The sequence below is a fragment of the Aethalodelphis obliquidens genome, unplaced genomic scaffold, assembly GCF_003676395.1.
Source record: "Aethalodelphis obliquidens isolate GAN/ISIS:26980383/991018 unplaced genomic scaffold, ASM367639v1 scaffold30, whole genome shotgun sequence".
In the NCBI taxonomy this organism is placed as follows: Eukaryota; Metazoa; Chordata; class Mammalia; order Artiodactyla; family Delphinidae; genus Aethalodelphis; species Aethalodelphis obliquidens.
In genome coordinates this window covers 6,332,019-6,345,082 of record NW_020837974.1, presented here as the reverse complement: position 1 = coordinate 6,345,082, position 13,064 = coordinate 6,332,019, and the positions used below count along the sequence as shown (strand labels likewise).

At 46.3% G+C, this 13,064-nt stretch overlaps 1 protein-coding gene across 1 annotated transcript; it reads left to right on the top strand.

The window, feature by feature from the left end:
* The first annotated feature begins 9,539 nt into the window (after positions 1–9,539).
* On the top strand, positions 9,540–12,122 carry GJC3 (gap junction protein gamma 3). The gene has a single exon (XM_027125901.1). It carries the CDS (start codon positions 9,812–9,814, stop codon positions 10,634–10,636), a length of 825 nt encoding a protein of 274 aa, XP_026981702.1. The 5' UTR covers positions 9,540–9,811; the 3' UTR covers positions 10,637–12,122.
* Positions 12,123–13,064: the final 942 nt, after the last annotated feature.

The following is a 13,064-nucleotide window of genomic DNA, read 5'->3' as shown; positions in this document are numbered from 1 at the left end:
TCCCACCCCTATTACAGACAAGTAGTCAAGGACTTTGGTCACTGCGGCCAGACTGTCTGCATAGCCCCGAATGGCGGGCTCACAGTTCTCTGTTTCCAAGGAGGTGATCACATGCCTGTCAGCAAAGAGGTGCTGTAGGCACCTGACTCAGTGGCTCCTCCTTGAGAGGGGGAAAGAGTTGGACCCTAGATTCACCCTTGGTTCCCATCCTGCCTCTTCTACTTACTGCCTGAGTGGCCTTCACAAGTGATTCAACCTTTCTGAAACTTGTTTCGTTGCTAGTCACCTAACTCTGTTATTAGGTGTATAAATGCTTAGGATTTGATGAACTGACCCCTTTATAATACCGGAATGACCTCTTTATCCCTGGTAATATTTTTGCTATGAAACCTAATTTGATATTAATATAGTCCCTCAAGCTTTCTTTTTTTTAAAATTTATTTTACTTTATTTGTTTATTTTTGGCTGTGTTGGGTCTTTGTTGTTGTGCACGGGCTTTCTCTAGTTGTGGTGAGCGGGGGCTACTCTTCGTTGCGGTGCACGGGCTTCTCATTGTGGTGGCTTCTCTTGTTGTGGAGCACGGGCTCTAGGTGCGTGGGCTTCAGTAGTTGTGGCACATGGTGTCAGTAGTTGTGGCTCATGGGCTCTAGAGAGCAGGATCAGTAGTTGTGGCGCACGGGTTTAGTTGCTCTGCAGCATGTGGGATCTTCCTGGACCAGAGCTCAAACCTGTGTTCCCTGCATTGGCAGGCAGATTCTCAACCACTGTGCCACCAGGGAAGCCCTCAAGCTTTCTTTTGATTAGTGTTAGCTAAGTATATTTTCCCATCCTTTTACTTTTAAACTATGTGTGAATTTATATTTAAGGTGAGTTATTGGCGGGACTGCCTGCCACCTTCTTATAAAGAACCCTGTGATTTCATTGGGCACACCCAGACAATCCGTGGAAATGTCCGCATCTCGAGATCCTTAACTTTTTTTTTTTTTTTCCTGCCACACCTAGTGGCATGCAGGATCTTATTTCCCCAATCAAGGATTGAACCCATGTCCCCTGCAGCGGAAGCGCAGAGTTCTAACCACTGGACGGCCAAGAAAGTCCCACGATATCCTTAACCACATTCGCAAAGTCCCTTTTTCATATAAGGCAACATTCACAGGTTCTGGGGATTGGGATGTGCATATCTTGGGGGGCATTACCCAGTCTACTCTAGGCAAGAAAAGGAGGCACAAATGGCCCCCAAACATATAAAAAGTAGATCAACATCATTAATGTTCAGAAAAATGTAACTTAAAATCAAAAGGTCATGATCACAGAAAACTGTTAGCATTGCCTTATAGGATTGGGTATATTCTATCTAACATTAGTCTACATTCTGGTAATTCCTCAAAGATGAAAACTCTAAGGAAAATCTTGCATGGGTGCAGATATAGAAATGTATGAGAAATGTGCGTAACAATATTGATGAAATAACAAAACTGAGAAACAACCCAAATATCATCAATATTAGAACATATAAATCACTGTGGTTTATTTAAACAATGAAGAACTACACAGCAGTGAAAATTAATGGACTTCAACTGCATGTATGAGCGTTACTTACATTCATACTCATGTTAACATGTATGAGTCTAAAAATATATAATATAGAGGCAAAAAGGAAATCACAGAACTGTATAATTCTACCACATATATAAAAAGTAAAAACAGGCAACATTAAAAACAGATTTTAAACAAAGTAGATATGTGTTAAAAGTATAGAAAGATAAAGGTATGATAAATATATATTTTAGGAAGATGGATACCCTGGAGGGTTGGGAGAAGGAGATTTTTTTAAAGGGGCAAACACATCATTAAAAACTCTACAAATAACAAATGCTGGAGAGGGTGTGGAGAAAAGGGAACCCTCCTGCACTGTTGGTGGGACTGTAAATTGGTGCAGCCACTATGGAAACAGTATGGAGGTTTCTCAAGAAACTAAAAATAGAACTACCATATGACCTATCAATTCCACTCCTGGATATATAGTAAAAAAAAAAAAAAGAAAAAATGAAAACACTAATTAGAAAAGATACTTGCACCCCAATGTTCATAGCAGTATTATTTACAATAGCCAAGATATGGTAGCAACCAAAGTGTCCATTAACAGATGAATGGACAAAGAAAATGTGATACACACACACACACACACACACACACACACACACACACACACTATGGAATACTACTCAGCCCTAAAAAAGAATAAGATTTTGCCATCTGTAACAACATGGATGGACCTGGAGGGTATTATTCTAAGTGAAATAACTCAGACAGAGAAAGACAAATACTGTATGATATCACTTACATGTGGAATCTAAAATATACAACAAACTAGTGAATCTAACAAAAAAGAAACAGATTCACAGATATAGAGAAAAAACTAGTGGTTACCAGTGGGGAGAGGGAAGGGGTGGAGGGGCAAGAGAGGGGTAGGGGATTGAGAGGCACAAACTACTACATATAAAATAAATAATCTACAAGAATATATCTTACAACACAGGGAATATAGTCAATATTTATAGTAACTATAAATGGAATATAACCTTTAAAAATTGTGAATCACTATGTTGTATAATATTGTACATCAACTGTACCTCAATAAAAAAAAAAAGAAGGAAAAAAAGAGAGCTTACCCCTAGACAGTTCCCTAGTAGAAGAAATACTAAAGGTTGTACCTCAAGAAGAAAATTTAGTGCACCTATGTTCATAGCCCATTATTCACAATAGCCAAGAGGTGGAAACACCCCAACTGTCCATCAATGGATGAATGGATAAGCAAAATGTGGCACATACATACACACAATGGAATATCATCTAACCTTAAAAAGAAATGAAGTTCTGGGCTTCCCTGGTGGCGCAGTGGTTGAGAATCTGCCTGCTAATGCAGGGGACACGGGTTCGAGCCCTGGTTTGGGAGGATCCCACATGCCGCGGAGCAACTAGGCCCGAGAGCCACAACTACTGAGCATGTGCGTCCGGAGCCTGTGCTCTGCAACAAGAGAGGCCGCGATAGTGAGAGGCCTGCGCACCGCGATGAAGAGTGGCCCCCGCTTTCCACAACTAGAGAAAGCCCTCGCACAGAAACGAAGACCCAACACAGCAAAAATAAATAAATTTTTTAAAAAAGGAATGAAGTTCTGATAGATGTTACAACATGAATGAACCTTGAAGAGATCACACTAAGGAAAATAAGTCAGTCACAATGTTCTATGATTCCACTGATGTGAGAGGTTTAAAGTAGTCAAATTCATAGAAACAGAAAATAGAATGATGGTTGCCAGGGGCTGAGGGCAGGTAGAAATGGGTACAAAGTTTCAGTTTTGCAAGATGAAAGAGTTCTGGAAATCCACTGAACAACAACAATGTGAATATATTTAACACTACTAAAATGAACACAAAAATGGTTAAGACCACGGTCACCAAGAAAAAAAAAAGAGAGAGAAAGAAGGAGAAAAAGATTTAATCCGGAGGAAGGCATAAAATTGAAGAAGCAACACTGAGCAAAGAAACTGGTAAACATGTTGGTAAATCTAAATAAGAATTGAATTAAGTATTGTCTGCAATGCAGGGAATGCATTAGAGGTGGACAAGTCTAGAAACAGCGACACTAGGGTGACATTTTGGTAATTCAGTCTTTTTTTTTTTTTTTGTAAATGTCTTTCTTTATTTTTGGCTGCATTCAGTCTTCATTGCTGCGAGCGGGGGCTACTCTTCATTGCAGTGTGTGGGCTTCTCATTGCGGTGGCTTCTCCTGTTGTGGAGCACGGGCTCTAGAGCGCGGGCTCAGTTGTTGTGGCACATGGGCTTAGTTGCTCCTTGGCATGTGGGATCTTCCCAGACCAGGGCTCGAACCCATGTCCCCTGCATTGGCAGGCGGATTCTTTAACCACTGTGCCACCAGGGAAGTCCCGGTAACTCAGTCTTGAACAAAGGCACCTTCTTAATTCATGGGACAGAAATCTGTACAACCAATAGAATGATAAGATGTGTTCAATGAAGGAGAAGTTGTCAGTGATGACACCTAAGTTTTTGCTTGAAATCCAGGGTTGATGGCATAGCTAGTCATTAAGATGGAGAAAATGCCAGCAGAGGATTTTTATTTTCTTGAAGGTATGAAATTATAGTGGATTTACCATCAAAAGGTCTTTAAAGGCTGGTAATTTGAAATACGACGAGGCTAGGAGTATAGTAGTGTTTAGGGGTTTGCTATCTGCAGCCAGATTGCTTTTTCAGATCCCATCTCCTTTACTCACTAGCTGGTCAACCTTTTACAAGTTACTTAACTTCTCCATTCTTCATTTCTCTCCTCTGTAAGAGGGCAGTAACAGTATTTACTTCATAAAGTTGTTATGAAGTGTGAATTAATAACCATTTAGCACTTAGAATATCCATCATTTATTAAGCAACTAAATAAATGTTGGTGTAACAAGGTATTGGAAATTTGGACGGGGATTTCAAGATGGAATATTTTAGAAAATACAACATATACGACATTCTAAAGTGATTTGTTAGTCTAAAATGCAATATTTCAAAGGAAAACCAAATAAATAAGTTATGTCGCTCAAACTCTACACCCACGTCTAAGTTGTATAAAATGGCAGAGCTGTTGGAAATTAGAGGGAGAGAGGATTAACTCTGGAGGGAAGCTGCCTTGGAAAGAGATGTGCTATTAGTTCTCCCCAAGGGAAGGCGGTGAGGGTGCTGCCTCCTGTATCTCATGCCTAGTGAGAGGGGCTCCAGTGTGTTGATTCCCGACTGATAAATCAAAAAGGCAGGAGATAGGATATCCAGCAGATGACTGGAAGGAGATGTGGCTGTGTTGGAAATGGCCTGTATGCCCAGAGTTTCTTGGCCCTAAGGATGCATCACTGTTTCCTGTGTACCAGATGTGAACAGGAAAGAGCCAGTGAGAGATTTCTACATCTAGCTGAATAGTATCCCCTGGAGGAGTGAACAGGCTTCAAAGGTAAAAAATCATCCATTTGGCAAACTGTTAAAAAGATCAAATCACTTAAAAGATGAAGACTATTGAGGTGGATTTGAACTTCTCTACAACAATGTGAAATGCTAGAAAATGGTGGAATGATACTCCAGATCTCCACAGGGCCAGTATCTGGAACTCAGGTGCTGCAATCTTCCCTGGGCCTGGTGGAGAGGGGCTGGGCTCCCTGAGCTGCAGAGAGCCCGTTTCTCCCAGCCAAGAAGAGAGGATGTCCAGAGATAAATGTATGGAATTCTATCTGTTGTTGCCTGCAAGTCCCTATATTGAAAACATGCCGTAAGCCTTTGCCCCCCTTTCAGATGATCTGAAAATCCCCATTTCAGTTCACTTAGAAGACAGAGCCCTCACCCTTGACAACAGAGGGTTATTCTCCAGAGCCCATTCTTTAGCAGCTGGGCTGCCTGCCCCTCTGGCTGCAATTCTTTGACCCTGCGCTAAGGCAGCCAGGAAAGATGAGGGGAGGGGGAAGGAGTGGGTGGAGGCTTGGAGGCAGGGCCTCGGGGAGAGCTGGGACCTTGCGGGCTCCAGCCTGAGGGCTCTTACCTCTGCCTCTTTCGCCAGCTGTTGGTGCTTCTGCTTGAAGCTGCCAGGTGAGTGCCAGGGCAGAGCAAAGCTGGGCTGGCACAGGGCCTGGGGTAGTGGTGGTGGGGACCGCCTGGGGCTCTGGGCTGTGCATCTGCAACTCTAATGCACACGCCCACGGCCTGGGGATTATTATTAAAATTCAGACTTGACTTGCTAAGCCTGGGATGTGGCCTGAGGTTCTGCACCCCTGGTGATGACAGGGCTGCTGCACCATGGACCGCACTTTAGTAAAAGATCTAGAATGTTTTCTAGACCAGGTGGGGTGAGCTGGAAGCAGGGAGCTGCTCTAGTGCTGGCCTCAGTGGACAACCTTCCTTCACGCCTTAACTCTCTGAGGTGGATTCTGCCGCCCATAGTATCCTGAAAGTTTTCTCCCAAAGAACAAGAGATGCTTAGAAAAATTCTTAACAAAATTGCTATGGAATTTTAAAAAATCTGTTTACGTATTCGAAAATCCCCTCAAACTCTGGGTTTTCCTCCTTCTCCCAACTCTTGAGCGCATAGGAACTGCTTCTAAAATCTGGCCAGGGCTCAGATCCTGCCAGCCCCCTCCAGGATAAATTGGTTTGCGAACTCTTTCTTTTTCTTGGAGAAACCGTGGTCCCTTGAATTTTCTCAACAATGCTGATCCCTCAGCTCCCTAGGTCTCGACGTTTGGCCTGGGGTCTCTGGCCCCCTGTGGGCAAAGCTGCAGACGTGTTTGTGGGAGGAGGACGCAGGTCTCCGAGAACGAGAGGGGCGGGCTGGGGACGGCTGGAACAGATGGGGAGACCACTGGGTCCCAGGAAAGCAGGGGAGGAGGGAGGACGGACAGCTGTGTTTGAGCTTCGGTTTATAGGAAACTCCCTTTGGTCTGCAGCCTTGGGGAGATGGAGCAGGCTACTGCACCCTCCAGGAGGCCCTGGAATGTGTGTTGAATGAGCATTGTTTTGGTTATAACGGCCGCGGGGCAAAGGGCAGGAAGGGTGCTCCAAACCAACAGATCTCAAGCAAGCCCTCTTGTCCTGCTTTTTCTGTTCTCTCCCTTCCGAATCCCCGAAGCTCTGTGGTGAGCCCTGGAGACCTCAGTTCAGTTCTGAGAGTCTCTCAGAGGACATCTGGGTGTCTGGCTACAGGTCTGGGGTGGGCACGGGAAAGAAGAACCAGAGAGAGGGCTTCAGGAAGCTACTCAAACTCCCGACACTTGGAATATGCCAGGGCTGCTCTGTGTTAAATTCCAGGTCTGCTGGGGATGGGCTGGCAACATGTGCAGACAGTGCTGGGCCTGCACTTGGAAATGAGACGAGGCGGAGAGCTTGACCTGAGAATTTACCAAGTTAACATTTAGTCTGGTGACTCGCCAAGAGGGCCAGGGCAGAAACCCCCAGAGCCCAGGGCTCTCCCCCAACCCCAAGTGCTGGGACCCTTTGAACTTATGAGGTGGGAGAGGCTGCAGGCATCCTCACAGGAGGAGGTACAACCAGCCTGGAAATGGGCTGATTATCATGCCCTACAGAAGCCCTCTGAGATGCTCTGGTGCAGACATCTTGCTTTACAGAGCTGGCAACTGAAGCCAAGAGTGGAGAGGTGATGGACCAGTGCTACCCTAAAGCAGTGGTTCTCAACCAGGGGTGATTTTGACCCCAGGGGACACTTAGCAGTATCTGGAGACAGTTGTGGGTGGGAGGGGAGAAGTGTGCTACTGGCATCTAGTGGATAGAGGCCAGGAACGCTGCTAAACATCTTACAAAGCATGGGATAGCACCCCTGCTACACCTAAACAAAAATTATCAGTCCCCAAGCATCAACAGTGCCAAGGTTGAGAAACCCAGGACCAGCCTTGAAACTTGCTGTGGAGCTCAGTTTTCACCAAACAAAACTGAAACATTTATGGAGAAACCACTTCTTTCCTAGACACTTCACTAAGTGCTTTCTCACCAATACGTAAGCTAGTGACTTTGTTTTACTGTTGTCTTGATTTCCAAATTAGAAACAGATTTTGTTCCTTATCTATTTATCTTTTTTTTTTTTTTTTTTTTTCCCTGTACCCGGGCCTCTCACTGCTGCGGCCTCTCCCGCTGCGGAGCACAGGCTCCGGACGCTCAGGCCCAGGGGCCACGGCCCACGAGCCCAGCTGCTCTGCAGCACGCGGGATCCTCCCGGACCAGGGCACGAACCCGCGTCCCCTGCATCGGCAGGCGGACCCTCAACCACTGCGCCACCAGGGAAGCCCTATCTTTTATTATTTTCAATTATTCATCTTCTTCCTTGGAATTCTGGGAGAATTATCCAATGTGCTTTCTAGCATCCTGATCTAATTTCCCCCAGAATCTCTTATTGCCTTCAAAGATCAAGCTGATGATCTTCTACTCTATTTATAGTGGGTGTACACATGTAAAGATCCACTGACTCTCATTTTTGAGGAGTCTTAGGGATGAGAAGGGATAAATCTTTATCTTCAATATGCCATCTTTAATCAGGGGACCAATTCTGCATCTTTCTAGAGACTGGAAATAAGTTTCTTCTAAAAATTTTAACCCAATTTTATAGAAAAGAATTTTCAGCAGCCTGATAGACTTCTAAGTTTTCACAGTCTATGAAGGAAGAAGAAAGACAGGGACTGAGGGGCAGGCAGAAGTTCAGGCTCTGATTCTTAGTGGCTCAAATATGGTTTCTCACAGTTGGTGGATGGTGACATAATTCTCTGGTCAACTGAGGCCCTTAGAACTGTTCCTTGGAAGCATCTCAATCCGTCTCTTTTGATTGCACAAAAGTGACCGTTCTGCCTAAGTTTTGGCATGTGGTCCATTCTTATCTATAGTTTATAACACTAATACTCATTTAAGATTGTTTTGTGCATCTCGCTGGGTATTATAACAGGGAAGCCGACGTGAGATAAATTAGGCCTGTCTCGCTGCCATGTTAACTTAGAAATTCAGGTTATTATTATTAGACTTAACAGGAAGAAACCTAAGCAAGTTCAAGGTCAGAGCAGAAACAAGGATGGTCTGAATTACAGAAAAGATAATTAGGGGGTCAAATTCTTGAAGAAGCTGGAAGTTGTGCCCCAGGGACACAGAGTTGAAAGGGAGGGCAGCCTTGCACAAGTGGAAAGACACTTCTTTCTCTGAGATGCTACAGCAGGACGTGACTGTGAAGATACGAGAAGGAGGAGCTTCAGGGTTTCACACTAACGAGTCTGTTTTCTCTGGAATAAGAGCTTTGCATGGTCTTCTGAGAGTGAGGGGAACCAGGTATGTAAGAGTTTGGGCTGAAGGGGAAGGGTTAGGAAGAGAAGCTTAGCGTTGAGGAGGGCTGCTGAGGACAGAGAAGATGGCAAACTGGGCTTGTAGCATGATGGCATTTTGTCCAGAGAACAGAAGAATTTCTGAAGCCTGTCCTCGACCATGGTCACCTCTCACCACGAGGGAGATGTAAACCCAAGGAGCAATGACAAAGCAGAGTTGAATTTTGAATTTTGATCCAGTCACCTCTGGCTTTGGCCCAAACACCATTACGTTTAACCAGTAGATTCTGCTGGGTTTTCTTCAAAGTATTCTCCTTTCCTAAGCTGGTTAGGTCTGAAGAACATCAGTCTAGAGCAAGCCTTGACATTCACTCTGTTCACTGGATCCCCACCGAGCCCCTTAACCTAACCTCACCTCAGTCTCACCACTGTGATGGGGGCCAGACTGACACACCTGTGAGCACCTGGGGGCCTGAAGCCAGAGAAGGCAATGCACACCCCTCCCAGGGGCAGCACTGATTTCGTTCAGGTGACACTGACAGTAGCACCAGACCTAGCAGCCATCACCTAGGGAAGCAATGGTCTTCAGAGGACTCGGGTCTCTGACTATTTAGCCTCTGGGAAGCAGGAGCGGGAGGGAGGGAAAGAGAGAGACAGAGACTGACCCTGGCCTCCCCGCAGGCCGAGAGTTCCTCTCCCCTCCAGCAGTACAGGAGGGGGGACAGGAGAGAAAGTCACACCCACACTCACTCACTATTAATATTCTACACAGATGATTCCGTTAACTATAAAGGGGTGCCCTCAGGTCGTGGTATTCGATCAGCCAGGTCCTAGGAGAGGAGCGAGGAAGCCTGCCTTAGCCACCGTTGGATTGGGGGTGAAGAGCTGGCCTGGCACTACTCCCACCAGACAGTGAGCATTACACCTACACTCACCACTGTCCTCTGCTCCCTAACAGGATGTGCGGCAGGTTCCTGAGGCGGCTGGTGGTGGAGGAGAGCCGGCACTCCACCCCCGTGGGGCGCCTCCTGCTTCCCGTGCTCCTGGGGTTCCGCCTCATGCTGCTGGCCGCCAGTGGGACAGGGGTCTACGGCGACGAGCAGAGCGAGTTCGTGTGTCACACGCAGCAGCTGGGCTGCAAGGCTGCCTGCTACGATGCCTTCCACCCTCTCTCCCCGCTGCGCTTCTGGGCCTTCCAGGTCACCCTGGTGGCTGTACCCAGTGCCCTCTACATGGGTTTCATTCTGTATCATGTGATCTGGCACTGGGAGGAATCTGAAAAGGTGAAGAAGGAAGAGGAGACCCTGATTCGCCAAGGGGAGAAAAGCAGAGATGCCTTGGGGCCTGGAAGCCCCAGGGTGCTCTGGGCCTATGTGGCACAGCTGGGGGTGCGACTGGCCCTTGAAGGGGCAGCCTTGGGGGGGCAGTACCATCTGTACGGGTTCAAGATGCCCAGCTCCTTTGCGTGTCGTCGAGAGCCTTGCCTTGGTAGTATAAGCTGTAATCTGTCTCGCCCCTCTGAGAAGACCATCTTCCTGAAGACCATGTTTGGGGTCACTGGGCTCTGTCTCTTGTTCACGCTTTTGGAGCTTGTGCTCCTGGGCCTGGGGAGATGGTGGAAGATCTGGAAGCACAAATCTCCCTCTTCTAAGTACTTCCCAACTTCAGAGAGCGCCCAAAGACACAAGGAACCGACTGATAACTTCCCAGTGGTGGAAACAAAAGAACGGTTTGCAGAAGCAGGTGAGAGGGGCACTGATGTCCCTCTTTCTACCTGTCCCTGATGTATGGGTCCTGATGATCCCCCACGGCAAGCCCCTCACCCTCCGGGAAGTACAACTCCCACAAGTTACAAAGTAGAAAACCAGGTTCTACGCAGATGTGTCCTAACCACTCATCCCACCCCATCGCCCAGCTGCATCCCCATCAACTGGATGGTTCCTTCCAATGAACCAGGACCCAAGTGCTCAGTTGATCGTACCTCCTGCCCTTCCATTTAGGTCTCTTCCCACTTAGGAAAAGGCTCAGCTTCTGCTTGATCCTCTACTTTGCAGAATTATGAAGACACCTGGCTCACCTCTGAAGGAAACCCTCTGACTGCATCTTTGTCTGAACATCCAGTGAGTGGGGTGTCTATCTCCATGGTAAATTAAAGGCTGTTGAAGCGTATCCAAGAGCCTTGGGGGGCCACGGTGTCTGAAGCTTTTCCTTGGAGATCTCCTGCTTGTGCCTCCTCACCAGAATTCCCTGGTGTCAGCATCACAATTTTCATGGGCTTGGTTCCAGAGTCAGCCAGCAGAGACCTCCGTAAAACCGTGCCTCTCTGTCCTGCGCAATAAATATTGACCACTGTTGCTGGCATTCCTGTTGCTGAGGACAATCCTCTTTCCTGTCTCAATGAGTCTACTCCTCTTTCCTGCTGTCCACATCTGTGCTCCCCCCACGTTTAAAATCTTGTAACCTATAAATGCACTGGGCCCTGCAATATATGTCATATTCAGAAACTCTGGCTTTCCAAGCATATGTAACCCAGGGTCCTTTAATATATAGATTCAATGTATTCAAACACTCAGCCACACTCTTCTGGAAGATTCCTGTGAATTCAGAGGCTTACATACCCTGGACCACTGACAGATCTGATTTCTGCTCAGTCCTCATTCTCTGCCTTGTACGTTGCAGCTGCTCCATTGTTTCATATGGGGGGGAGGGGCCAAGTCGTTACTTTTTAAACTCATACTTCTCAGTATCACACAGAAAAGACAGCAGAGTTTTATTGCTGATTCAGGGCTAACAGTAAGGGACATTTACATCACAGTGTGATTCAGCAGATGATCTAATGCTGAATATCAGGCTTCTCTTTTCTTGTGTCTCTCAGTCATTTCTGTCCAAAAGCATCCCAGCCTCCCACCTTTTCTGCAGAAACACTTCCCTTCTCAGTTCTTCCTTGCCCTCAAATTCTCAACAAAGAGCAGTTTCCAGGTTTGGTTGTCTCCTCTGAATCTCAGATGATCCCCAAGTAAATTAGGAAGGCTCATTCCTAAGGAAAGATACTTGATTCCCTAAAGACACTTTGGCAACAACTACCAAAGTAACAGTTTTCTTTCTGCTACAGTGTTTCATAAAGAATCCTGTATCTAGCATAGCCAGAGCCCAGCCAAGTGACCAAGGACAGAAAAAAAGCAAATGTCATCATTCTGAATTCCTCCTTGATGGTGTTCCTTTTAAAATAGCTTTATTTCTTAATTAATTTATTTTAAATAAATTTATTTATTTATAGCTGCGTTGGGTCTTTGTTGCTGTGCGCAGCCTTTCTTTAGTTGCTGCGAGCGGGGTCTACTCTTTGCTGTGGTGCGCAGGCTTCTCATTGCGGTGGCTTCTCTTGTTGCGGAGCATGGGCTCTAGGCACGCGGGCTTCAGTAGTTGTGGCGCACGGGCTTAGTTGCTCCGTGGCATGTGAGATCTTCCCAGACCAGGGCTCGAACCCGTGTCCCCTGCATTGGCAGGAGGATTCTTAACTACTGCCCCACCAGGGAAGTCCCTAAAATAGCTTTATTGACATATGGTTCACACACCCTATAATTCACCCATTAAAAGTATATAATTCAATGGCTTTTAATAAATTTATTTATTTATGGCTGCACTGGGTCTTTGTTGCTGTGCGTGGACTTTCTAGTTGTGGCGAGCAGGGGGTACTCTTCGTTGTGTGCCGACTTCTCATTGCAGTGTCTCTTGTTGTGGAGCATGGGCTCTAGGCGCGCGGGCTTCAGTAGTTGTGGCATGCAGGCTCTAGAGCGCAGGCTCTGTAGTTGTGGCACACGGGCTTAGTTGCTCCATGGCATGTGGGATCTTCCCGGGCCAGGGCTCGAACCCGTGTCCCTTCCACTGGCAGGCGGATTCTTAACCACTGCACCACCTGGGAAGCCCTCAATGGCTTTTAGTATAGTCAGAGTTGTGTATCCATTGACACAATTTTAGAAAATTTTCAACAATTCAAAAAGAAACCCTATAGTGCTTAGCTGTTACCCGCAAATCCCCACGCCCCCAAACATAAGCAACCACTAACCTACTTTCTGTCTCTACAGATTTTCCTAGGTTGGGCTTTTCATACAAATGGAATCATACAGTATGTGGTCTTTTGTGACTGGCTTCTTTCACTTAGCATCATGTTATCAAGGTTCATCCATGTTGTAGCATGTATCAGTACCTCATTCC

What these genes read in the sequence shown, in the direction of transcription:
- GJC3 (XM_027125901.1), top strand. Translation starts at nt 9,812, where the DNA reads ATGTGCGGCAGGTTCCTGAGGCGGCTGGTGGTGGAGGAGAGCCGGCAC.